Raw genomic sequence first — 25,922 nt, 5'->3', positions numbered from 1 at the left:
CGCCCGCGGGCGGCGGGGGGGGCGGGCGGGGCGGCTGGCCTGAGGTGATTCCCGCCGCGGGCGCGAGCCGCGGGCGGCCCTGAGGTGGCCCTGAGGCGGCCGCCACCGTGAGGGGACAACCCCGCCGGGCTGAGGGAGACCGTCACCGTCCCGAGCGGTCTGTAACCGGGCCGGGGCAGCGGGAGAAGGAGCGGGACTGGCCGGGCTGAGGTGACCCGTGGGGCTGCGGCGGTGCCGGTGGCCAAACCCGCGTTTCCCGGCTCGAGGGACGGTGCCTTCGCTTAAAATGAGCGCCTTTTTTTTTCTTTTTTTGGCGTTTGCTGGGCTTCCCTGTGCTTTTCACTTCACAGGAATACTGTTGGGTGAAGGAGGAATAGACTGAAGTAACTTTGTTGGAAAAAAAATACTGAGATAATATTTATTAGGGCAACGAAATTTATTAGGATAATAATTAGGACAACGAAACTAGTGAAGGGCCTGGAAGACAAATCATATGAAGGAGCTGGGACTGTTTAGTATGAGGAAGAGGAGGCTGAGGGGAGACCTCATCACTCTCTACAACTACTTGAAAGGACACTGTAGAGAGGTTGGTGCTGGGCTCTTCTCACAGGTAATTAACAATAGAACGAGAGGGAACGGCTTCAAGCTCCAACAGGGTGGGTTTAGATTGAACATTAGGAAGGAATTTTTCACAGAAAGAGTGGTCGGGCACTGGAACAGGCTGCCCAGGGAGGTGGTTGAGTCCCCATCCCTGGAGGTGTTTAAGGGACGTTTAGATGGGGTACTGAGGGATATGGTGTAGGGGAGGACTTTGTAGAGTAGGGGAGATGGTTGGACTCGATGATCCCAAGGGTCTCTTCCAACCTGAATGATTCTATGATTCTTATATTTTTTTCCAGCAATATCTCATGACTGTCACACACGCCTGACAGCAGCAGCAGGGCTCAAGGAGGGACTTGGTCCATTTAAAATGAAGATGTAAACTGGGGATGAACAGCCTTCCACCCATAGTCCATGTTATATCCAAGGACTATATCGATCACTTCCAAGCAGGTGAGGGGACCTTTGCTAGAACTGCCTTTTACCTCAAAAATTAAAGTTTTGAAAGTTGGGTTCTACTAGAATCCCAACAGAATTGAAAAAATAAAGTAAGAAAAAATCCCCCGACAGCACTGAAATATCTCGTATGATGTTGCATCCAGCTGTGAAGAAGCAGGCTGTGAGAGCAAGCAGCCCAGTGTAGTTTGTTCCCAGCAATTTTTCTAGCAAAAAAAAAAAAAAATCAAGTGTTGGGAACAATGTGAAATAGAGAGGGCAGAATATGGTGTCAGTGGAGTGGCCTTGTAACAGAATGGCCTTAGAACTCAAGAACGGTTGGATGCTGGATAAAAACCACAAAATAATACAGGCCCACCAGACAGATTTATTCTACCTGAGAAAACTTCATGCTTTTTTAATGGCTTCTGTTACAATTAAGTCGGCTTTTATGGACAATAAGAGCCATAATAAGGACATTCAAACAGTCTAACCTGAAAGATTGACTCAAGCAAAAAGGACAAGTCAAAGCACTGATACAAAATCAGAGTCTTCCTAATATTTGGCAGTGCTAAGAAACAGCAAACAAGGCGGTCTTTGTTTACAATAGCCTGTGCTTAACGTACAGAAAGAAAATCTATGCGTTTTAAGTTTGAAGCCACAAGGTGATCAGGAGTTACTAAAGAACTTGGCCTTATTTCCTTAAAAAAGTGGGAATTTTGAATACGGACGGGTAGTTTAGGGTCACAAACTGTGAGAGGCACTTCCCATTGCCCTCTTGAGGCATTAAATCCAGGGAGGCACCGCGGCCGGTAGAACCTGAGGAAGCACATCCCTCTAGTGGCAGGTCTGCCAGATCAAGGTCATTGTCAGAAGGGGTGTAGAAACAGCTGTACAGTTCTGAAAATGTAGGTATGTGTGTGGATGTCCTCAGATGCAGCTTGTCTTATTTATTTCTTCATTTTTCCTTGGTGAATAGCAGTTGCATGGCACATTTTCACTTCCATATAAACTCTTCTTGTTTGCTTTTTTAATTCCAGTTCATCCTTGAAAAGAAGCCTTTGAGTTAGCCTCAGTGTTACCAGAAAGGTTTACCCTTCTCATCTCCAAAATTGCTTATGTGGGCTCTTTACGCTAAATGCATTGGGAGTATAAAGTTTGAAGACTTTGAGATTTTGCTGTCAAGACTTATATTTTTATGTACTAAAAGCTGTGTAGAAGATGGTATCTGTTCACCCAGCATTGATAAGATGATCCATAAAACTCATTAACGAGCAGCCTCTCCCATTCTCCCTGCCTTCATCCTTGCTCTCCAGACAATTACTGCTCCTTCCATAACAACCTTCCATTTCCTATTTTTCCCTTGTTCATCTTACTAAGACTGTTCCAGGAAGTAAAAAGCTAAAAACAGTATCAATAACTTGAATATATTGCTAAAAAATGTTAGATACAGAGCAGCTACTAGGAAAACACTAAGTTGAATATTTGTCCACTTAGGTTCTTCCTTGTTATGCTTTTAAACTTCATGTAAAACCAAACCATTAAAAAAACCCCACAAACCAACCAAACAAAAAAATAACCAGAGTAACATAGAAAGACATTCTAGAAAGACCACCTTTGGGGTGATTTACACAGATAAGTGCCCAGTCCTGAAAGATGCACAGAATTCTCTCAGTCATCTTTGGGTGTTGGGTTGTTGTTGTGGGTTTTTTTTTGTTTGGGGTTTTTTTAAATAGTCTTTAAAGTCTTTTCCAGACACAGACTGTATAGGAGGTGAGACTGGGTAAAACAAAAGAGCAGACAAGCATAAATGATGCATATACAAGAGGAAAAAAGCTACAAACTGGTGACAAAACTAATAAAGGACAAGCAGCAGGGCTGGACACTATCGGGGATGAAGAGACCTATCTAAAGAGAGAAACTTTGGAGATAATGCAGAGAAAATGAGAAGAGACATCGAACACCATGCAAGCTGGGAAAAAACAGGAAAAGAATTTGTCTAAAGCTGTAGATATAATCCTAATAACCCAAAGATCTGAAGATATTTTTCTTTCTTTGTTCATTTTCCACAAGGCACTGTGAAAGAACAAAGCCTTGCAGTTTCCTGTACTTTTCATTTAAAACGTTAAATACTAGAAATCATGTGATGAAGACTAATATTACCAAATTGTTTCACATCTGTCAGGTCACAAAGTCCATTCTACATTGATGTTCTGGGGAAGAGTAATTGTTGGCACCTGAGGTAAGGCATTTTTTCTGATTAACAACTTGAACAGCTGAGATGAACTGCCACACGGCTTCTTTCAAATTATTGCAATCAACGCAAATGTTGTTTATTTTTATTCACTGCAGTCAGTAAAACAGCAGGATGTACATATTCTATAGCTCAGGCACAATTTGTTGGTATGCGCTTAAGACCATGCATACCCCCACAAAACTGTTTAATTGTCAGGTGTGGATTTCATAGAATTGTCAACAAGGTTTTTGTCAGGTGTTTCGTAATGATACCAAGGTCCATCCCCCCTGTGCCTCATCAGCCTGCGCGCCTCCAGCTCCGTCAGCCTGGAAAAAACAAAAGCAACAGACACAGTCAGTGCAGGTTTATTAGCTTTGATCATACATATATCAATGTTTAACATCAGGGCATTACTGACAGCAGCCCGGAGTTTAGCATCTACGCTTTATAAATACTACTGAACCACGGGCAATACCAAAATAGGAAGATTTTGGCTAAAGCATGAGCTGTTGCATCTCTCTCTTTCAATTTTTTTCAAGTTGTCTCACAAGAGAGTAATAAAAATACTTGCAGGAGTTCTGTCACAGGGTCTCACTTAGTAAGGGGCTAGACTATTTTGATATAGCTTTCAACTAAAAAAAAAATATAGGAGCAAAAAAATCAGAAGTAAACGTGATGGCAGAAGGAGCTCTGCTGTTGTGGTCCCATCAGCAGCAGTTCGTGGAACTCGGACTGTCTTCTACCACCACAGTTTCCTCTGAGTGCACAATGAACTCAGTACAACAGTGTGGTTCCTGCCCACAACGTCTCCAACAGCAGCAAGGAACACGAGTCCTGTCATCTCTCATTTAGCTACTCAATTAAGCCATGAGCATTAGCAGAGGCCAAAAGCTGTCCGTTTCCTGAGTCAGGAAGACAGAGCTTTCTGGATATGAACCCTTTAGAAGAGATGCTTAGCAGAGGCCAAAAGCTGTCCGTTTCCTGGTTCAGGAAGACAGAGCTAAAGACACCTTTCTGGATATGAACCCTTTTGAAGAGATGCTGTTTGTTGTTTTACCAGACCGTCCCTCTCAGCTACAGTCCGTATCTGGATTTTAAAACCCTCAACAATGTAACGTACCTCAGCTCAGTTTTCCTCGCTTCGATGTCAAGCAAAGCCATCTGTTTCTCATAGTGCTTTTCAGGGGGGTCAAGGAAGTAACGAGCTATCCAGCGACTTATAGGGTGCTGGAAAATGCAAAAGCAGAGATTATTCACCCAATTTCCAAGTAGAAAGGTCATTGTAACTAAATGATATTTCATGTTCCCAGTTCTACTGCACTGACACCCACTGGCAGGGATGTGGCCATCCTCACTAGTGTACTCCTCACATTTTACTCCCCAAAATACCATCAAGAGTGTCCAGTTCTGGGCTCCCCAGTTCAAGATGGGCAGGGAATTGCTGGAAAGGGGACAGCAGAAGGCTATCAAGATGATGAGCAGCCTAGAACATCTCTCTGATGAGGAAAGGCTGAGGGACTTGGGTCTTTTTAGTCTGGAGAAGACTAAGGGGGAATCTGATCAACACCTGTGAACAAGACTGAGGGAGGATCTGATCAACACCTGTGAACACTTAAAGGGTGGACATCATGAGGATGGGGCCAGTCTTTTTTCAGTGGTGCCCAGGGACAAGAGGTCACGGGCACAAACGATGGGGCCAGTCTTTCCATCTAAACATGAGGAGGAACTTCTTTCCTGTGAGGGTGGCAGAGCCCTGGAAGAGGCTGCCCAGGGAGGTGGTGGAGTTTCGAACCCCACCTGGACACATTCCTGTGGGACCTGCTCTGGGTGGACCTGCTCTGGTAGGGGGGGTTGGACTAGATGATCTCCAGAGGTCCCTTCCAACCCCACAGCACTCTGTGATGCTGTGAAGAGGAAGGCCATCCATAACATGCCACCCTTTTACGCGGGACTAGATGATCTCCAGAGGTCCCCACAGCATGCTGTGATTCTGTGAAGAGGAAAGCTGTCCACAACATGCCACCCTTTTACGCATTTCACTCACCTTGTAGTATTCCCAGTACTCTGGAACATAGCCTTCAGGAATCTCCGCAAGTTCAGCTTCACCTGACAAGGAAAAGAAGGGAGGAACATGTCATTCAAGTATTATTTTTTTAAGTAGCTTCTATTCTGTCTTTCACATCAGGAAAAGATCATTATTTTATGTGGAGAGTACTTCAGCCCTCAATCTCAGCTCTATTCAGAAAAATCGGACTTGTGATTTTTCCAGACGTTTCCCTCAATACTGCGTGTATCTAATCCATAGGCTTTAAGCCACACAACAAAAGGGTGAAATTAGCAGCTACGCAGAAGAAATAAATAAAATCAAGTCCACAGAAATGCCCTGTAAAGGATATAAGCTGAAAGCATGGATGTTTCCTAATTTCTCTATTAAATTAATTCCGTATTATTACAGTAGTAGATTTAAAACACATTGTTAAGCAGAATTTTGGGATTTTGGCCAATAATTTCTCTATTAAATTAATTCCGTATTATTGCAGTAGTAGATTTAAAACACATATTGCCAAGCAGAATTTTGGCTTTTTGGCCAAAGCTCACAGGTGTTGCAAAGACTCTCAAAAGATGGGATTTTTACATATTTTTAAAAGTGTGGAAAGCTTTTTTTGAAGAAAAAAGCAACAACTACAGAAAAATGAAAATACTGGGAAGATCTTCTATGTACTTATACAGTGTTATCACAATGGTTAGGCTTATTTCATGGTCTTCTGAAGAGCGAGCCTTAAAAGATGTCTCTTTTTTCACCCAGCCCCCTTAGTTTCCGTTTAATAAATTTTTGACTTTGTACTTAGCTTAGTCACGAGAGAGCACTCACCGATGAAGACGTTGACGTACGTTATGAACAGCGCCACTGGTATTCCCGTCAGAAATATATAGAATCTCTGTAGAGGGGATAAAAAGCAAAAAAATAATACAGGCAAGTCTTTATCTGAAACGTGGCTTTTTAGAGGTCAAGCGCAGGTCGGGCTTCCCCAGTCTAATCTCTGGTCTTAGCGGTTTAAATAACTGAGGGGAAAAACCCAGCAGAAGAGTAACACAATACGTCTGAAAAACGAGGGTGGAGTGGAAAGTGTTTGTAGGTTACGCATATATGACCCCAGATATATCATTTAAGAACGCTACTGCAGCGTTAATTTAAGCACCCATCACAGTCTCTGCTGCTTCACCAATCGTGGATCTTTTTACTTCATCTGCCCCTGAACTTACAACGTAGGACAAAAAAATTCTTTAGGAGGGGGGTGGAAATTCTCGTTTATGTGAACAGTACCAACCATGTTTTAGGTGCTGTCACGTAAACAACAGACAAAATTGTACTTAAAACACTCTTACACCATTTGTAAGGGATGCGTTATATTGAATGTAATAAATTTGGTCTTAACTCACCAACAAGTTGAGAAATCGAGTATCATAAAAACTCGTGGCCTTGATAATAAACATTTTCTTCCCATGGCCGCTGCTGTGTCGTACAGGAGCTGGAAATTGACCAAATGGAACCAAAGCATTATGGTGGGGTTTTTTTTCTCCCTTTGGTGATTGTGCCAGGATAAGGTCAACAACACACGTGGGGAAAAGCAAAAAGCAACACAGAACAGCGGCTGAGGAGTTACGAGCTGGTCTTCCAGAGGAAATCAATGTTCCTAAAAGCCCGACAGAACTAATTTCCCACTTTGCTAAAACAAACCTATTTTTCTTCTAACTGTGGGCACAAGATCTATTTCTACCTGCAAGTCCCCACAAATAAGTGACAGAACGTCGTTATCCGAGTCAATTTGCAGGTTAGCACGGTGGGAAGCTCGGCCTCCCACCAATTCCATCCACCTTCTGCCCAAGAACTGACAGTTTCTCAGAGAAATGGGAGACACCCATTGCACCCCCTGAGGCGAGCACCCCTCAGCCGGGATCCCCCTTCTCCTCAGGGGGCTCCTGCTCCTCAGTGTGGTCCTTCTCCTCAGCCGGGGACCCCCCCTCTCCTCAGCCAGGGTCCTTCTCGGTCGGGGACCCCCATCCCCTCAGCCGGAGATTCTCCTACTCAGCCAGGGATGCCCCTCTCTCCTCAGCCGGAGACCCCTCCTCTCCTCGGCCGAGGTCCTTCTCCTCAGCCGGGACTCCCCCTCTCCTCAGGGAGGTCCTTCTCCTCAGCCGGGGTCCCCCCTCTCCTCAGGAGGATCGTTCTCCTCAGCCAGCGTCCCCTCCTCTCCTCAACCGGGGACCCCCCTCTCCTCGGCGGGGTCCTCCTCAGCCGCCGCCCGCTCCTCCGCTCCCCAAGGTCACCTCTCCCCTAGCACACCCGCTCCCCCCTCACTCCCGCCGCCGCCACCGAGGTCCTACCGACGGTGCCGGGGAGGCGGGCGGCCCCAGCGAGCCAGGGGAGACGAACGCCGCCCGCCGCGCCGCTGGCCGCCCGCCGCGCTCCCCAGGCCGCCGCTGCCCGCAGCAGCAGGCTCATGGCCGCCATGGCTGGAACTGGCGGGGGGTAGGGAGGCGGGGCCGGCGGCGCCCTCTCTACGCCCCAAGGTGAAGCTAAGCGGCCGCCATCTTAGAGAAGGGCAGACCCTCCTTCCGGTGCAGGGCATTGTGGGTAGGGCGGCCGGCGGCAATGGCGGCCGCCGTGGGGATGGCCGCCCTGTGCCGGCGCCTCACGGGCGCCCTGCGGCTGGGCTCGGCGGCGGGCGGGCTCCCCGGGTGAGCACCGGGGCGGGAGAGGCCGGGGCTCGGTAAACCGGGCCGTAGCGGGTTCCCTAGGGGAGGAAAGCCGCCCGTAGAGGCCTTGCCCCCGCGTCGGCCGGGTGTGTGGCCCAGCGGGCAGGGCCGCGGGGCGGGTTGTGCCCTGAGGGGGCGCGGAGAGGCGCGGAAAGGCGGCGTGAGGGGGTGCCCTCTGCGGTCCTCATGTGCGGCGTGAGGGTTTTGGTGTTTATTCCGCGTCTATAGCTTTTGCCGTTTAGTTAAAGCCAGTGCAGGAGGAGATTTATGCACAGCGTAGCTCAAACTTACTCTTTCTTTTAATTTTCAAATGGTTATTTATCCCTGATTGTGGAGAAACGATAAACAGAGGGTAGAGGAGGAAGCAACGCTGTGACACGTTTTATTAAGTGACATTTTATGAAGAGCTGAGCTCACATCTTCGCCCCCTAGACCGTGGTATTCGCCGGTCTGTGGGGCCTTCAGCTGCCTTTAGGAACAAAGGAAACTCCCTCCTTTAACCAAACGTTTCTTTTCTTCTCATATCTATCTATCTAATGTTTCATATCTAATGTCCCCTTAATTTTTTATGCAGATTGACCCAGAACCTACTCCCCAAGAACCCAGAGAAGGCTGAGCCCCTCCGCCAGCTGAGGTCTGTGCACACTACTCTGCCTCGGAAAGGCCTGGAGGAGTTTTTTGATGATCCGAGAAACTGGGGAGAAAAAACAGTGAAGTCAGGTGAGTTCTGTTTAGCATTTCTGACAGTGATTTCTGAGCTGAAACCCAACCTAGTCTTTTCCACTAGAGAAACTATTCATAGCTACATAATACTTTTATACTTACATACACGTACTTGTGCTTTTTATGTCTGTAAATTTTATTTTTTTCTGTGACTTAGGAAAATAGCTACATAATACTTTTATACTTACATACATGTACTTGTGCTTTTTACATCTGTAAATTTTATTTTTTTTCTGTGACTTAGGAAAGCAAATAGCTATTATGCAGCAAAATATTTTGCTGTAAGCCCTCTGCCTTGCTCTTAAGTGAGAGTGTTCCACAGAAGAGATGAAATACACGGTACCAGGGGAGGATATTTGGTTGGACACAATGATCTCAGAGGTCCTTTCCAACCATTAAGATTCTTTGGTAATATCACAACGTAAAAACTCATCTTAAAGCTTTCTCTGTGCTCAGCCTTTAACAAACACTGTATGTCAAGGTCCTTTCCAACCATTAAGATTCTGTGGTAATATTGCAACGTAAAGATTCATCTTACAGCTTTCTTTGTGCTCAGCCTTTAACACTGTATGTATTTGCCTTTTGAATCTATTCATATATTTAAAGCAAAGCTGAATATCTACAAGGAGAGTTTTTTCAAGAGGTAGTATTTTTTTTTAAGTGATCCTTGTTCTGTTGAGTCAGCTGAGCCTGCTCATGTTTTGGTTTTTTTTCAGAATAAGAGAACTTTGTCCTATTAAATTTATATTTCTTGTTGTTTTTCTTACAGGGGATGCATGGAACATAAAGCAGCTAAGGGGCAAGAGCAGTGAAGACTTACACAAACTTTGGTAAGTAAGTTTTAGTGAAGTAGTTTCTTTCCAAGCAGCTCTGCCCACTTTATTAAAACGTGGCTAAGAAACTTAACAGCCAGGAAACAGCAGCTTCCCTCTGCTGGCTTTTCTCCTGTATTTTCAGTATTTTTGCTGTTTTATATGAAGCTGACGGGTATGGGATATGGAATTATATAGGTTGGACAACTGTGCTCTCTCTATCCAGCAGGGGAGCGAGTGAATAATTGCCCACAAGTCTAGAAGTTATTTCTGAAGTCCTGTGCTTTCTGATCTAGGTATGTCCTACTGAAGGAAAAAAACATGCTGCTAACTTTAGAGCAAGAATCAAAACGCCAGCTCAAGCCTATGCCCAGCCCAGAACGATTAGAAAAGGTAAATGTTTTGTATTAGCAAAAAATATAACTCCAGGTGAAACTGCTGAGTGAAAGGTGAAGTGTTTGTAAACTCGTTAAAGACCATTTTTAAAATTAATTGCCTGGTTTTAGTATAAGCACAAACACAGTGCTCAAGCAATGCGGTGGGAAAGGCCTCTCCACCTGCTATATAATACTAAGAAATTTTAATATTAATTTTATAATACTAAGAAATTTTGCAATTTTCATGCTCTGGCACTGCACTAGAGGATTTCTAGAGACTTCCTCACAAACTTTTTTTTAAATCTTTTAACTGTTACCAGCTTCTTGCCTGACACCATCTTCTCCAAACTTGTGTCTTTTAGTTTGCTGCTGCCCTTGTTTTTGTTGTCCCCTATTTCTTTTGCATTGTTGTGATTCTGCCACTCATTCATTAAATTATTTCTTCAGTATCATTGAAAACTTCATTTACTTATAAATCAGCTGCCATCTCTGTGCTTATGTCTCACAGATGGAAATTTACACCTTCACTGGCCAGCTAAATAATCCAGCTGGGATTTATTTTATATAAAAATGTATTCTATATCTATATAAAGTTTTGTTAAAATAGCCCCTATTTATCCAGTGAATTTGGGAAGAGTCTGACCTTTACAGTGCTCCCCTCAATTTCTTTGTATCATTAATCATTGAACTGTTACTTGCCATCACATCTGCAGCGATATTACGATCTCTGCATTGTGTCAGATGCGGATTTTTTTATTATTTTTTTTTTATTTATTTTCACTTTTTCACTGTTTCTGAACAGCATTTTCTTAGTCCCACCCACACTTCCATACTCAGCAACTACGAATCCCAGAGGAACTGGTTTTGGGAGGGAACTGAAGCGGGTGGTCCCAGTGCTTCAAAAAGTCCATTCTCACTAACCGCTTGTTCGGTTCTGGCTAAAGCACAAGAAAAGTAGAATCAAGGACTAGTAAATGGAGACAAAATGCAACAATCTGCATATTAAAATTAGCTCTAGCAGCTTCCCAGAGCATTTAATATGTTGCCACATGTAATGTGTGTTACTAAAAACCATCACCTCAAGTGTCAAACTTAGGTCAAGGTGCCTCCTGTGTGGGCAACGGGCATCGCTGAGGCTGTGACCAGACTTTAGATATCACTTAAACTGTCAGCATTGGGTTTTTTTTTGGCCCATCCTAAAACTATTTCCTATTTCCAGGTAACAAAATCTATGAAAAATATAGACTTGGTTGTCAGAGAAAGAGAAATTGCTTTGAGGCTTTTGCAAACGGGCCACGAGAAACCAGTACCTGGGGAGTGGAGACACGACTTCTTGGGACGCACCTACTGGTAGGGAAAAAGGGAGCTTTTTGTTTCATACATGTGAATTCTTCATGTGGTATCTCTTTTTATCAGAAAACCCTTATCTAATCAAGAAAGGATGTATAAAAAGAAACATGTTTTCTAGTCAGCATTAAGGTTCTTGAGGTTTTTTTTGTTTAGTTTTGTGTTTTGTTTTGTTTTTTTTTTCAATGTGGTTATAATTGTTGCTAAATAATTCAGTGGCAAACTCAACCAGTAATTATAACAAAATCAGTTCCATGCAACTAATATGGTTTCTGCAGGAGGGGGATGTCAGTTACTGTAGCTGTTCTGTAACACATGAACAAACCAGGGACTGCTGTTCCAGTTGAACTATCCCAGTTTCCCTAGTTATAATGCAAAACCCACAAACTGGGGGACAACCACCCAAATCACTGCCTGAGACCACCTAAACAGCCCTTGGAATTTCCTACGTAGTCTTATTTAACTTAGAAACTTCTACCTTTAGAATGATTTATTGTCTGGATACTTTCAGCAGTCTGTAATTTCAGGCGATGATGCTGAAGGCTCTGGCAGGACCTGCTATTTCATTAACCTATTTTATCCTCATCCTACTGGTATCTGAAGCACTAATTACAGCATTCAGCTCTGCAGGAACAGTACAGACAACAGGTTACCACACTATTACGATGGTGATTTTTCAGTTGTTATCCTTTTGTTTACCCATTAAATAAAAATCAGCAGGGTACTAAATGCACCAACCACTTGATACAAGCCTTTGGGTAAGGCTTCCTCACACCTCCTTCTGCATGGAAACCCTGTCCCCAAAGAAGCTCTCTTTACACAGTTTGTTCAAATAAGCTTTTGAAAGTTTTCTTACAAAGGAGTAACTTTAAAAATATAACTTTAAAGAATCTTTATCTATACTGGGCCTTCCCTTCAAACAGTTCTTAAAGCAAGCCCAGTTTCTACAGGTCTACCTGCAGCGATGAGGTGTAGTTACAAACCAAGCCAGAGCTGAAAGTAAATATCCAAATTCTGTAATCTACCCATCAGACCACTTTATCACCCTGCTGTAACCAGGTTTAACTGGTAGAATCCAAGAATGAAGACAAAAATACATGTTCTATAATCCCTTTTCTCTTTCTTTAACAGGTACAGTTACAAGGAATGGCCAATACCATGGTACTTGAATAAAAAATACAAAAAGAGGAAATTCTATTACTTACCTCACGTGAATCGCTTCATCAGGTAAAAAAAAAGTGTTTTTTGACATTGACAGTTACCTTCTAATTTGTTCCTCAGTCTTCCTTATTCCTTTGCAGGGTAAAAATAGTAGTAATCTTGTATTTGCAGCTAATAGGCTGAAAACAAGGCTTTTTAGTTACACCTTGCTCTCTTTCTTTTTTTGCTCTGCCCATCTTAGTTATCTGTGAAGGTGCACTGTAAAAATAGCTTTAGGGTCAGCCTGAAATCCTTCCAGAGGCTGAATTTCTGTAGAGCTCAAAAGCAGCAGAAAAAAAAAAAAATTATTTTTGCATATTGAAAATACAGAAGTTCTTAATTATTGGGAGCCTCTATTTGACTGGGGTGGGGGGAGCTCATTCAGGCTGTTACAAGCTCCCCAGAAATTAACCACACCGACTTCTTTATTTCAGGCTCAGGCTTGAAAAATCTTTACGTAGAAGGGCAAGGAGGCAAAACCTGGAGAAGACAAGGCAGAAGGTCTTGGAAAGGAAGTTCCCTCACCTCGCTGTGAAATCTCAGAGCCAGTAACGTGCTGGAAATACCTTTGTGACCAGAACACAAAACAGATTCTGAAAGCAGCAAACAACTGAGTGTTCCTCAGTCTCCATCTTTTGTTTCTTTTTTTTTTAATCCTGCATTTGACCTAAATTAAATTTATGGTCTGGAATTACAAAAGCAGTTTTGGTGCATTAACTCAAATTAATCCTAACGGTTGTTCCTAGAAACATTTGAAAAATGGTGTATTAACCAGCTGTTATAAACATGAGATGTACATCATTAACAGTGACAAGCAGCGAGTAAGTGCCAAATGAAAGAGTTAAGTGTAGGGATAATATTGATCTGGTTAACAAATATGCATTAAAACCAGACAGAAAAATGAGAGCCCGATGATCACCCAAGTTACGTGTGCTTTGTGCATAAAAGCATAAGAAACCAAAGGGTGTATTTTCCCACAAGGAACTTCTTCCCTGCTTTAAGTCTGTTTGTTAAAAAGTGGTGAAATATTTAGTGTGGAACCTTTCAACAATGCAGTCTTTATACCTGCATTTCTAGATATAAAATTCAAATTTTGTGCCATGCTTTTTTGCAGTGTGCAAAGTAAACTAGAAACAATTTGAAATTGAAGTAGAAAAGTGCTGCTACTGTGGTCAGTTGATGGTCACCACCTACTTCCTGAAAGCTTTTAACCTTCAGATGAGGTTGTGTTAGAATAAAGTCACTGGGCTCTCAGTGCTGGAAAGCTTTTAACCTTCAGATGAGGTTGTGTAGAAACTTAGAATAAAGTTACTGATCTTTCAGTGCTACAATATAATCTGATAAACCACTGGAAACTCCAAGGGAACCAAAACTGTAGGAGATAGATGCACTTATCTCCATCATCTTGACCTTCAGTTACTCCTCTGCAGCACACAAAATACCCACTTCTTACACAAACTCTTTGCAGTGGTGAGAAAACCCCAGAAAGTCTTTCGCTCTCCCTATGGTGCTGCAACACTCACAGCTACTGCCACCCGACTGCAGTTCTTTTAAGATACACAGAAGATAAAAGTTGATGAGCCATAATGAAACCTAAGCACACGACACAGAAAGAAAGCTTAAAATGCATAGTCCCAAACAAAAGAAAAAGCAAAAAAAGCCTACTTTGTCTTCACTTAGATCTACAAGCTGCCTGGACACTCAGTACTTCCCTGATGCCAGTTGATGAGCCATAATGAAACCTAAGCACATGACACAGAAGGAAAGCTTTAAATGCATAGTCCCAACCAAAAGAAAAAGCAAAAAAGCCTACTTTCTGTCTTCACTTAGAGCTACAAGCTGCCTGAACACTCTTAGTACTTCACTGATGTTACAGTAACTTTATAGAGCATTACTGAGGAGAGCTGAGGTATGAGTTCAGTTGAGGTTCCACACTCTGCATGAACACAAACTGAAGTACCTCACCTCTTGTAGCTGACTTCAGTTTGCCTACAAGCTGCCTGGACACTCAGTACTTCCCTGATGCCACAGTAACTTTATAGAGCATTACTGAGGAGAGCTAAGGTACCAGTTCAGTTGAGGTTCCACACTCTGCATGAACACAAACTGAAGTACCTCACCTCTTGTAGCTGACTTCAGTTTGCCTCATTTTGTGAGAGAAAAGCAGTTTGTCAGTAGAAATCTACTAGAACTGAAAATCTAGATCTAGGAAAATGTAGAGCAAGCAACTTTGTCTCAAGAGCAAACGAATGCTTTTCACGATAGGACACAACCAGGCTGTTTTGATAAATTATTTTATTTGGAGGTAACGTGAAACTCTTTTCAACTAGAGGCCTCGTTATTTACCCACAAGGTCTTAGGATGCAAAAAATACAGCAGTATTGTTCAAACTTGGGGTTTTTTTTTAAATCAGTTAAATGCTATTTGGTTTTCCATGGCTTTTAGGGAGCAAAACTTTGTTGTGTCCCAGTAGAGAACACGACACAGTTGGAAAGCAAAGCTTAACAGCACCACAGAGCTGCATCTCCACAGCTTCTCCTCCTCCTCCCTCTGCCCCTGAGCACGCTCCCCGCACCAAACGCAGGCACTTACTGACCCTGGGATGAGTTGGCTGAGGGACAATAAACACGTGGTGACTGTCCCCTCCAGCTCCAGCTCCCTGGAAAAGGCCAAGCCACATCCTGAGCTCTTCTAGGACTAAGCTCCTCCTCCTGGAGAGACCGTTCTTCACCTCAACTGCCCTGGCTCGAACACGTTTTGCTTCTCACCTACATCACAAAGGCATTAAATACATTCTTAGAGATCAGGTGCCATTTTGTGAGAGAAAAGCAGTTTGTCAGTAGAAATCTACTAGAACTGAAAATCTAGATCTAGGAAAATATAGAGCAAGCAACTTTGTCTCAAGAGCAAACGAATGCTTTTCACGATAGGACACAACCAGGCTGTTTTGATAAATTATTTTATTTGGAGGTAACGTGAAACTCTTTTCAACTAGAGGCCTCGTTATTTACCCACAAGGTCTTAGGATGCAAAAAATACAGCAGTATTGTTCAAACTTGGGTTTTTTTTTTAAATCAGTTAAATGCTATTTGGTTTTCCATGGCTTTTAGGGAGCAAAACTTTGTTGTGTCCCAGTAGAGAACACGACACAGTTGGAAAGCAAAGCTTAACAGCACCACAGAGCTGCATCTCCACAGCTTCTCCTCCTCCTCCCTCTGCCCCTGAGCACGCTCCCCGCACCAAACGCGGGCACTTACTGACCCTGGGATGAGTTGGCTGAGGGACAATAAACACGTGGTGACTGTCCCCTCCAGCTCCAGCTCCCTGGAAAAGGCCAAGCCACATCCTGAGCTCTTCTAGGACTATGCTCCTCCTCCTGGAGAGACCGTTCTTCACCTCAACTGCCCTGGCTCGAACACGTTTTGCTTCTCACCTACATCACAAAGGCATTAAATACATTCTTAGAGATCAGGTGGAAAGCACTGAAATGCTTTATGGAAATGGAATTGCTCCAGAGCAAGAAATAAGCAAACCAGCACTTCATAGAACATTCACTCCATGGACTGTAACACTTTCACCAGAGAGTGAAAGTTACACCCATCTCAGTCACTTCACAGTAATTACTAAATACAAACTTTCCATTTATAAAACAAAGAGTAACTTTCTCTCCAAGTACTCACAACGTTGCTCAAATATAAAGACCAAATTTTATTTTTTTTAAGAGAGAAATAAGAGTGATTTAAGGCCAAAGTACCAGCAAGGAAGACTAATATACGAAAGTAGACAAGAGATTTTTAATAAATTTGCAGGGGCATTTGTAAGGTTATGCCTCTAGCTATTTGCTAAATTGTAAAGCTGTTCCCAGGAAAAAGATACTAGAGAAAAATAGACATTTATACAAAATTATAAAATGCTTGTTACATGAATTATTGCTTTACAAGGGATGTAAACAGCCTTTTTCTATGATAGTACCAATTAGGTCTCTCAAAAATTTCTAAGGTTTGTTAAAATGGAACTTGAATTATGCAAAAAATCCAATATAAACTTTCTACAAAAAAAGAGTCCATCCCGTTCCTGAGTCTGCTAAAGCTATGAGACAGAAGGAGCGCTGAGCGGGCAGCCGGCAGCAGTCAGAGGTCTAAGGACATTTTCTTTCTACACACTGTTTCCCTCCTTCTTCATATTCTTGTTTAGAAATCCACATCTGTTGGAAAGTGCCCTACAAAAAAAAAAAAACCAAAAACAGCAAAACACATGATTAAAAAAAATAAATCAGAAAACAAATGAAGGTTAAGTGAAACACAATTAGCTTTTAAAAGGAGGAAAAAACAAACCAGTCTTTACATCACAGAATCACAGAATGCTATGGGGTTGGAAGGGACCTCTGGAGATCACCCAGTCCAACCCCCTGCCAGAGCAGGGCCACCCAGAGCAGGTCCCACAGGAACGTGTCCAGGTGGGTTTGAATGTCTCCAGAGAAGGAGACTCCACCACCTCCCTGGGCAGCCTCTGCCAGGGCTCTGCCACCCTCACAGGAAAGAGGTTCCTCCTCATGTTTAGGTGGAACTTATGTTCAAGCTTGTGCCCATGACCTCTTGTCCTGTCCCTGGGCACCACTGAAAAAAGACTGGCCCCATCCTCCTGACACCCACCCTGTAAGTATTTATAGGTGTTGATCAGGTCCCCCCTCAGTCTTCTCCAGACTAAAAAGACCCAAGTCCCTCAGCTTTTCATCAGAGAGATGCTCCAGGCCCCTCATCTCTGTAGCCCTCTGCTGCACCCTCTCCAGCAGTTCCCTGTCCTTGAACTGGGGAGCCCAGAACTGGACCCAGTGCTCCAGATGGGACCTCCCCAGGGCAGAGCAGAGGGGCAGGATGACCTCCCTCCACCTGCTGCTCACACTCTTCCTGATGCCTCCCAGGATGCCATTGGCCTTCTTGGCCACAAGGGCCCATTGCTGGCTCATGGCCATCCTGTTGTCCACCAGGACTCCCAGGTCTTTTTCCTCAGAGCTGCTCTCCAGCAGGTCACCCCCAACCTGCACTGGTGCAGGGAGTTACTCCTCCCCAGGAGGCAAGTTATTTAATGAGGCAAGTTGTTTTTGAATGAAAGTGCTCATGTTGTCTTTTTTTAAATAGATTCTCTCCACCTCACCACGAGGATAGAGAAGATTATGATTGCTGTGGTAGCACAAACTCTGCACCACATACTCACGTGGCAATTTTGGGGTGACAGAACTGCTTACTCACCAAAGAAGCCAAAATTGAGCCACCGATCCACGAGCTGAACCTCCGCTCCACCGTTGTGTTGTTGGCTATCAACTTCAGGCGCATGCTCTGGAGGGAAGAGAAGGTAAAACAAAAGAAGAATCAGAGAAATTGTAGGTGGGTGACCTTTAGCGACAGGAGACAGACAGCATAAGGAACTGGGTGTACATACCAACATGCAGGTGAAAAATGTCAATTTTATTAAACTTGTAATAATGCTCATCTGCCCTGTGCTTAGAATCGAGTAGAGCCCATGTGGCTTCTACCTTGTCTCCCAACAGGGAGCAGCAGGAAATGCTTAAGGCTAGAAATAGGGCAGGTAGAGAGCAATAATACAGTATATATATAATATGCAACGTAAATTGTCATCTCTAACACTCAGCTACTTAAAACATGCTCTAGGACTAAAGTGTCTAACAGTGCTGAACTTCATCCATCTAGTCCTTTTTGGACCCATTCATTCCTTTTGCTTTCAAAATGCCTCGTAGCAGTAAAAATCTTTGAATTCCAGCGGGTTCCTCCCCAGCTATTCTAAGCAGCAGTGAGTAACTACCTTTCTGTTTCTCATAACACTCATGATTTCAGAGTTGCTACAAGTAGAACATTTTTTCATGAATATGAATATTCAAGAAATACCATAAGCTCTGTGTGCTCTCAAGAACAAGGTATTAATACTTTCTTTCACATTAAGTGATAAAAAAATACAAGTATGTTAAATGACCAGGTTTTATCTATGAGTAAGTTGAGTTGTCTGTAGAGTCCAGGAAGAACAATTCCCGAGAGGAAGTGACAAGACCTTGGGCAGAATGACTGAATGTGCCTCAAATTAGTCAGCAGGAGTTCAGCAGAGGCCATCAAGGGAAATAGTGACTGTTGCTTAGGGACAACTGCAGAACTTAAAATCACAATCTGAAAGCAGGAAGGGATAAGTCAAACATGAAGGAAGCAGTTATAATACAACTGCTGGAATTCATTTCCTAGAAGAACTTTTCAAGACTTCTTTCTTTCCTTTAGAAAAGGAAGAGATTTCTTTCCCCACAGGAACCCAGCAGCTGAAGAGACTTCTAACAGAGCCAAGGCTATGAAACATGCTCATGTATTTATATGGCAGAAAAGCAAAATGATAAGTTCCTCAATGCAGCAATTTAAAGAGTTGTTTTACCGGTGGAGTTTTCTGAGACAGCTCTCTGTTCAATCTGTCTGTGAAACTCTGGATTAGAGTGTTTCCTCCTGCTACAATCACGCTGCCATAGAGGCCCTAGAAAGAGAGTAAGTGACCTACAATATTAACTCTGAAATCATTCTGAAATCAACCCTTCCCCAGAGCAGAGAGCAACAGCATTCACGCACACATATCAACAGCAATAATACTTGATGCCAACAGTATTGCCTCTCCCAATCAAATTATTTTTTTTCATCACTTGAAAAATATTTGAAGACAGCTTAAACTGTTCAAGGAAGACAGAACCTATGCAATTAGTGATTCTAAATGATTTCACAGAATATTTTCTATAGTAGAGAACCCTACACCTACAGATACCTCTTGTACCTGAGCTGTTGGTTTCCTTACAGATAAAGGAAAACCCCAGAGCACTGCAGCAGTCCTCAGTCTCACTAATGCTGCAGTTGGTGAACACAACACACAGCCTGGCCCTGCTCAGCCAGCCTGATACATCAGCCAAGAGGAAAAAAAAAAAATCTTCAAACAACCCCCATGCAGTTCGTATCAAACTCAAATATTTTCAAATTGACACCTGAGAAAGTCAGAACATAGTTTTAAAAAGAGTTTTCCTTTAAAACCTCTTTTTCTTCCTTCTCTACTCTCTAGACATAACCAATCATATGGAATTTTGGTATATCTGTCACATCCAAAAACTCCAACTTACGAAAATAAAACACTCATCTGAAGCCAATCCAATGCATATTATGCAATGCCAGCCACAAAATCTGGAAACTAGCTACTTACTTACAGGTAGAAACACTGATTAAAAGTAACAAATCCTGATTTAGGATTTTGTAAGACAAAACAGTAGTACTACATGCTCCTATATACAAATATGTAATACTTAGAGAATTATTCTAATGTGTTTATCATCATCCAAGAAAATCCACATTTCTTCATCACCAGTGTTCTAGTCCCCCCCAAAAATATCTATGCCTTAAAATAAAACATGTCTGACTAACACTTACCGGCCTGATGTCTATATCACACATTCCAACGCTTGTTGTGACAACGTGGCTCACACCCAACATCGTGTTACCAGATAAACCCTAGAATTAAAATTAGTAATCTACATATCATCACTTCAAAAGAGCAAGGCACAGAGAAGCCCTGAATGAGCTGAGTTTACAAATATTACTAGAGAGAGAGTTAAGCATTTTTTAGGGAAGGAAAAAAGCAAACCCAAACCCTGTTTTCCCATTCAGGTCATCACCACCCGGTTTAAACTAAATTTTTGTCCTTTGCTCCCCCAGCCCTAAAACAGCACAGGGAAACTGTACCCCCAAGAGAACCACGCAGTGTAAATATGCACATACAAACCATGAAATTAAGAACATCATGCAAAAGTAAGGCACGGGATAATCTAGTAATTTAAAGCCTTCCAATTAAAACCATGAAATTAAGAACATCATGCAAAAGGAAGGCATGGGATCATCTAGTAATTTAAAGCCTACACATCACAGTTATTTTACCTTTACATTAGAAGGGTCAAACAATCCCTCAGGAATTTTCAGACGCTCAGCACCAAAGTCACAGTTATAACCGTTGGGGAACTCGTAATGAACTGTTGGCATCTGTGCTGCCACCCTGGAGCATTCGTCAAAAAGTCACATATTAGTGCAACATAAACAGGATGTTAAGCTGTCTAAGTGGCATTAGAAACCAAAACTTCAACTGGGAATATTGTGATTGATATGCCTTAGTTTTATACTTAATTCCAAGATGCGCGACATCACAATAAATACTATCGAAAGTCTATCACCTGGATGTAGACTGTATTTCTGCTTTCAGAAATAAACAGATTTAATCTAAAAACTTCTCTAATAAACTCAGCCAACAGCAGTAAACAGGCTAAGCACCCCCCACACAACCAGTAATTGATTTTATGAGAAGAAAAAGACAGTGACATACTGTTCATCATAGGTTGAATCCGATACTTGGAGGACAGAAGCTTGGAAGTCCTGAATGACACACTACAGAGTTAAGAATAACACGGTTATAGGAATTTCAGTCTTCAGGTGGTAGACTTTATAGAATTGATACCAACTTTAAGATTTTCTAGTTTTTCAAGAAGGAAACCTGATATACTTGCAAACAAAACCTCTTTATGGGATGCCTAGGGGAGTTTGAGGGTGGGAGAAATAACCTACTTACATTACACATGTAGTTGTGCCAAGACCTAGTGACCTGAGGTAACTTCTCTTTTCTCTTCCAATTTGCTGGTGACCCCTCACGGACTGCTTCCTGAGATTGCAGGAAACGTGACCGTCAGTGAACCATTTAACCCTCTCTCCAAGCAAGCACTTACTAAATAAAATGTTATTTTCCCACCTTTGAAGCAATCATATATGGAGGAATTATCTCTATATTCATTTCCTGAAACAATTCCCGGCACTGCATAGTAATAAAGTCTCCTGCAAGTGGTGATTTTACAATACCTAAAAGAAAGAAAAAAATAAAAAAAGTAGAAAAATAAAACACCACCACCCCCCCACCAACCTAGAAAGCCCTGAAATCATGAATAAACTCTCCCAATAAACTACTTGTCAGTGAACACCATTAGGGGTTTTTTTTTTCCATATTTAAGGGGATAGTTTTGTTGTTTCTAAATCTGTGAAAAAGCAGGAAAAAAACTTGATAACACAATGCTGTTATCAACACAAGTTTTTACCTTGCTGAAGTACATATCCATCATGCACTGGAATAGCAGTGGTGTGCGTTGCTCCGCTATCCAAAATGAGACCTGTAGATCTTCCATTAGCAAAACTAACCAAAATGATTAAGGAAAATATTGTCATTTTCTCCATAGGAAAAAAATAGTGCCATGCAATTAAGAGCATAACTAGGACTGAAGACCCCGATGTGTTTTTCATTGGCTCTACAAAAGGATTTGCTGTTTTCCAGTCAAATCTTCTTTCTGTGAAGTGACCACCTCATAGAGAGAATGATTTTTAACTTCTGTCTGTGAACTCCCTCGAGCTTTGGACGTACAAAGGTGAGACTTCAAGTCAATACCACACAGTAAGCTCTAAGGATAGCCAATTTGGACTCTGAAGCTGAAACATGTCATTAGTTTAAATTAATTACAAATGTTCATCTTAAGGCTACAGGAACTTCAAGCTCTAACTACTGTATTTAGCAGTCAGGACAAACACCATTTCAGGTCTGTAATCTTACCCATGGCATGCAACAGGGGGGGAAAAAAAAAATAAGAGACAGTGCCTTCAAGGAAAACAGATTGGGAGAACTTCAAAACTGCGCTCTAAATCTCAGAAACAGAATTAGTTTACTCCCTCCTTAGGTGTTTATAGAAAAATTAATTTGAAAGAAGTTAGACATGCTGTTATAGTAGGAATTGCCTAGAATAAGTTTACTGTCATTTCCAGGGACAGCAGTGAAACATTGCAAAGGATACGCTGTCAGGACAGCGGTTTTACACAGGAAAAAAGCAGGGATGTTGTAGTGTTCAAACATCAGTTCAGTCAGTTTTTCACGCTTTGCTCTAGTATTCCACTAGAAGAAAAAAAAAATACACCAAACCACAAATAAATGACCAGAAGCAAGAAATGTTTATCCTGAGGATCATCACAGCACACTAAAAGAATGTTAACCTAATAAGGAAATAATTGGAATTATTATAGCTACCATTCCAAAGCATATCAAAACTTTATACACAGATTTCTACTAATTTACTTCTTTAGAAACTTTTTATTCCATTTCTACTAAAATACATTAATGCTCATCTATCACACAGAATTAAAGTAGTATTGACTGAAATATATAGAAAGACTTCCGAAAATCAAGGGCAAAAGCCTTTTACTGTTACAACAAAGATTTCTTTACACTTCTACAACTCTTCCAGTATCCGTCTCTCCAAAAACTTTCTAAAACAAGTAACAGGCCCATTTTACAAGGGGAAAGATACATGAAATAACTTGCCCAGTTGAAAGAAAAATAAATCCAGATTTTCCTGTTTTCAAGGTATCTTCCTACAGTTCTACTACACTTGCAATTAAGCCAGGATATATATCAATTATTCTACACATTACTGAAAACGTCAAGTTTTTTTCAAGCCAATAAGTTAAAAGTAAGATTAGTTCTGTAAGGAGAACGCTAATGGGACCTTCTATTCAGAATAGACACCCACTGAGTCATCAAACATGAAAGAACCATTGCAAATTCATCCATATTCCACAAGCTACAATTCAACGCAAGGGAATAATGAAAAAGAAAATCCTTCTCATAAGATTTTGTTAAAGATAGGCATAACTTTTGTATGGCATATTGGCATATCTGCCTTTTGTATTCTGACTTTAAGATCCGCCCTTCAAAGACTGAGCACTATTAAATGACAGAAACCTTGTCCACGTGTTTTCCCAGAAATTCGTATTCACCCACTTCAGTTACCTTACAGGGCCGATACAGAAACGAAGACAGAAAAACTTCTCCATTATAAAAATTATTCTATCATGTAATATTAGTTGCAAGGCTGAATGAAGCGACAGATTTTCAATGACATTTTATTACATGTACTTTAATACATATGAAGACATCAAAATATCTTCTTGCTTTTATTCTAGGCAGTAAAGTGAGACATTTTTGTCTTTAATTTTGAATTTTTTTTTGGTAAGTGAAAAGCAATAGTACATCGTAAATAAATTCTAATACAACTTCAAATTGTTCTCTTTTTTAGACGTGTTTCTTAAACAGATTACTTTTCAGAACCTGGCAAAGTACTTCAAAATTATTATTCCTGTAGTTAAGTTTTAACACTCGTAAGCTACAAGCAAATGTCAGACTCGCCCAAGACCAATATCTGTAGAGTCAGCAAGAAGACACAGTTAAGAGTTTTCAAAATGGAAAGCCGCTTTTACTCACCGGTGCTTCGGACATAAGGACAGGATGCAAACTTGCTTCAGATTTAATATGCATCTTGTAAGTGTGATCCAAAATTGCCTGGAAACTATCCCAGTCTTCAACTGTAACAACATGGAAGTGAGTAGAGGAGTTACTTCTAAGATTCATCCCATTTCATAAATACATAAAGGTTTTCCAATGATTTTTTTTTAATTGCGTAGAGGTCCTTAGTCAAAAGCTGTCCTTGGATGACACATGTCTCCCCTAAAAGCTTTGCAGAGTTCTCTTCTCTGTAAGCATCGCCATCATTACATTTCAATAATTATGCTGAAAGTCCCCTAACTCTGTAAACCAACTATACTTCATTCAATTTGTAACTCAGGTATCCGTTCTTACGGCTCCTGTTACCACACATACCATTTGCTTACATGAAAGCTATGACTTTTTGTGGCCCAGCAATGCTATGTTAAAAACAGGTAGAAAAAAAAGACAGAGCACCATACTCATTCCATTTTTTAAAGGTGAAATGGCCTCCATGTTCTCCCTCGGAACTCTCAGGACATTGGTGTCTATGTAGTAAGTTGGGCCTCCTTGTTTGCCTTTGTCACCATCGATCTCCATGAGAGTGCTGCCATTATCCCTTTCTAGCACCACACCGATGGCTGTTGGAAAATCAACCTGTAAGGCAAAAGGTAAGGAGTATATGAGAATTATTAAAGTTTGGGATGTTTTTTTTTCACTCAAATTCAGAGCTTTCCTTATAAAATACAGCCAGAACAAAACCCGGCATATTCTGCAAGCTCGTAACTAACACACAAGATCTAAGGCTTAAATTCATGTTTTATTTCCACTGAGTGGCACAGATTCTCACCTTTGGACAGTCCTCTCCTGCATAGCCTGCTCTCACTGTGTACGAGCCGATGTCAAAAACAAGAGCCCCAACTTCATCTGAAAAGATTGTTAACAAAAGGGATAGTGAACAGTTATTACACTCTACTACAACCCTGACCTTTCCCTGCCCGGTTTGCTTGCAAAAGAAGAAAAGCAAGTCAAAACATCTTTTCCAAGGCAAGAAGAAATTCTGTTCAGAACTCCAGTTACCAGAGAGCTATTAGAAGGGTGCAGATGGGCTTTAATAGGCTTTAATTTAATTTAAAACATTCCTTTAGCATAAGTTAAGGGGGAATTTTACCAGAAGAGGGACCACACTGTTGCATCTAAACACATTAGAAGACAAAACTTTCAAAAAAGCGCTGACTTCACAGTCACCCGGATCCAGGGGAGCCCAGACCTCCCGAGGGGGGGGAAATTAGCAAGGTGGGCTTCGAAAGGCCAATTCCCTCAGTGAGGACCTAACACCACCTCAGCCCTGTGGGCCCCGACCCTCGCTGAGGGGGCTCTGCGCACCCCCAGGAAAACCAAAGCCTAAGACAAAGCACCCGGACCCCGCTCCTCACGGCGGGGGTAGGGGTGGGGGGGAGAAGCGCCCCGTGAGGGAACGACACCCCACAGCGCGGGGGGGTCCCTCGGGGGCAACCGGCACCAATTCAACCCACGCCCGGGGCTCGGCCCGTCTCCGGAGGGAGCCGGGAGGGATATAAACAAGGCCTGCTGCCTCCTCTTCCTCACGCGTGCTGCGGAAGGACCGGGAGGGCTCCGGGAGAGGCGGGCCGCGGCCCCCCCCTTCTTTAAGTCGCCCAGGGCCTGAGGGAGCGGCGGGAGGCGGGAAGCGCCCCCGGGGGAGGCTCGCACGCGCCGCCTCATGGGACGGAGCCGCGCTCAACGGTCGCGGGGTGAGGGGGGGAAGGGAACGGGCAAGCGCGGCGGCGCCGGACTCACCTCCCCCGTACACGCCGCCGCTCATGGCTGCCGCTGGGCCCGCGCTCCCCGGCCCCGCCGCCCGCCGGCTCCTCTTCTCGGCGACCCGGCAACAATAGCACCTCCGTCCCTCTGGCCCGCCAGCGCTCAACCTAACCTCGCAGGCCGCCGCCTCGCCGCCAATAATAGCCCTCGCCGCTCGGCACTAGGGCCAATCGCGACCGGTGGGAGGCGGGGCCGTGCCGCGGATAGCCAATCACGTAGCAGGAA

General features: G+C 42.8%; 3 protein-coding genes across 3 annotated transcripts; 1 reads left to right on the top strand and 2 right to left on the bottom strand.

The window, feature by feature from the left end:
* Positions 1-3,336: 3,336 nt before the first annotated feature.
* On the bottom strand, positions 3,337-7,809 carry NDUFB5 (NADH:ubiquinone oxidoreductase subunit B5). The gene is made up of 6 exons (XM_014938868.1): positions 7,658-7,809; positions 6,713-6,801; positions 6,144-6,210; positions 5,316-5,377; positions 4,392-4,498; positions 3,337-3,597 (listed from the first exon to the last, which is right to left on the bottom strand). Exons 1-6 carry the CDS (start codon positions 7,782-7,784, stop codon positions 3,477-3,479), a joined length of 573 nt encoding a protein of 190 aa, XP_014794354.1. The 5' UTR covers positions 7,785-7,809; the 3' UTR covers positions 3,337-3,476.
* Positions 7,810-7,888: 79 nt separating this feature from the next.
* On the top strand, positions 7,889-13,190 carry MRPL47 (mitochondrial ribosomal protein L47). The gene is made up of 7 exons (XM_014938867.1): positions 7,889-8,011; positions 8,604-8,749; positions 9,522-9,582; positions 9,861-9,957; positions 11,161-11,291; positions 12,420-12,515; positions 12,923-13,190. The coding sequence occupies exons 1-7, from the start codon at positions 7,926-7,928 to the stop codon at positions 13,038-13,040; spliced, it is 735 nt and encodes a 244-aa protein (XP_014794353.1). The 5' UTR covers positions 7,889-7,925; the 3' UTR covers positions 13,041-13,190.
* A 2,241-nt stretch (positions 13,191-15,431) lies between these two features.
* Positions 15,432-25,797, bottom strand: ACTL6A (actin like 6A). Its single transcript, XM_014938871.1, has 14 exons — positions 25,674-25,797; positions 24,706-24,782; positions 24,338-24,512; positions 23,856-23,956; positions 22,393-22,490; positions 21,649-21,743; positions 21,309-21,415; positions 21,132-21,221; positions 20,889-20,950; positions 20,450-20,564; positions 19,946-20,026; positions 18,918-19,013; positions 17,738-17,824; positions 15,432-16,707 (listed from the first exon to the last, which is right to left on the bottom strand). Exons 1-14 carry the CDS (start codon positions 25,696-25,698, stop codon positions 16,627-16,629), a joined length of 1,290 nt encoding a protein of 429 aa, XP_014794357.1. The 5' UTR covers positions 25,699-25,797; the 3' UTR covers positions 15,432-16,626.
* Positions 25,798-25,922: the final 125 nt, after the last annotated feature.

Source organism: Calidris pugnax, unplaced genomic scaffold, assembly GCF_001431845.1.
Source record: "Calidris pugnax isolate Ruff unplaced genomic scaffold, ASM143184v1 scaffold52, whole genome shotgun sequence".
In the NCBI taxonomy this organism is placed as follows: Eukaryota; Metazoa; Chordata; class Aves; order Charadriiformes; family Scolopacidae; genus Calidris; species Calidris pugnax.
This window is presented reverse-complemented; position numbering and strand designations above follow the sequence as displayed.

Coding starts and splice junctions, on each gene's coding strand:
- NDUFB5 (XM_014938868.1), bottom strand. CDS start 7,784: ATGGCGGCCATGAGCCTGCTGCTGCGGGCAGCGGCGGCCTGGGGAGCG. Junction 6,802..7,657: donor CCGCCTCCCCGGCACCGTCG/GTAGGACCTCGG, acceptor GTCAATTTCCAG/CTCCTGTACGACACAGCAGC. Junction 3,598..4,391: donor GCGAGGAAAACTGAGCTGAG/GTACGTTACATT, acceptor TGTTTTTTCCAG/GCTGACGGAGCTGGAGGCGC.
- MRPL47 (XM_014938867.1), top strand. CDS start 7,926: ATGGCGGCCGCCGTGGGGATGGCCGCCCTGTGCCGGCGCCTCACGGGC. Junction 8,012..8,603: donor GCGGCGGGCGGGCTCCCCGG/GTGAGCACCGGG, acceptor TTTTTTATGCAG/ATTGACCCAGAACCTACTCC. Junction 9,583..9,860: donor GAAGACTTACACAAACTTTG/GTAAGTAAGTTT, acceptor TTTCTGATCTAG/GTATGTCCTACTGAAGGAAA.
- ACTL6A (XM_014938871.1), bottom strand. CDS start 25,698: ATGAGCGGCGGCGTGTACGGGGGAG. Junction 20,951..21,131: donor GGCACAACTACATGTGTAAT/GTAAGTAGGTTA, acceptor TTAACTCTGTAG/TGTGTCATTCAGGACTTCCA. Junction 19,014..19,945: donor GTGATATAGACATCAGGCCG/GTAAGTGTTAGT, acceptor CTCTCTTTCTAG/GGCCTCTATGGCAGCGTGAT.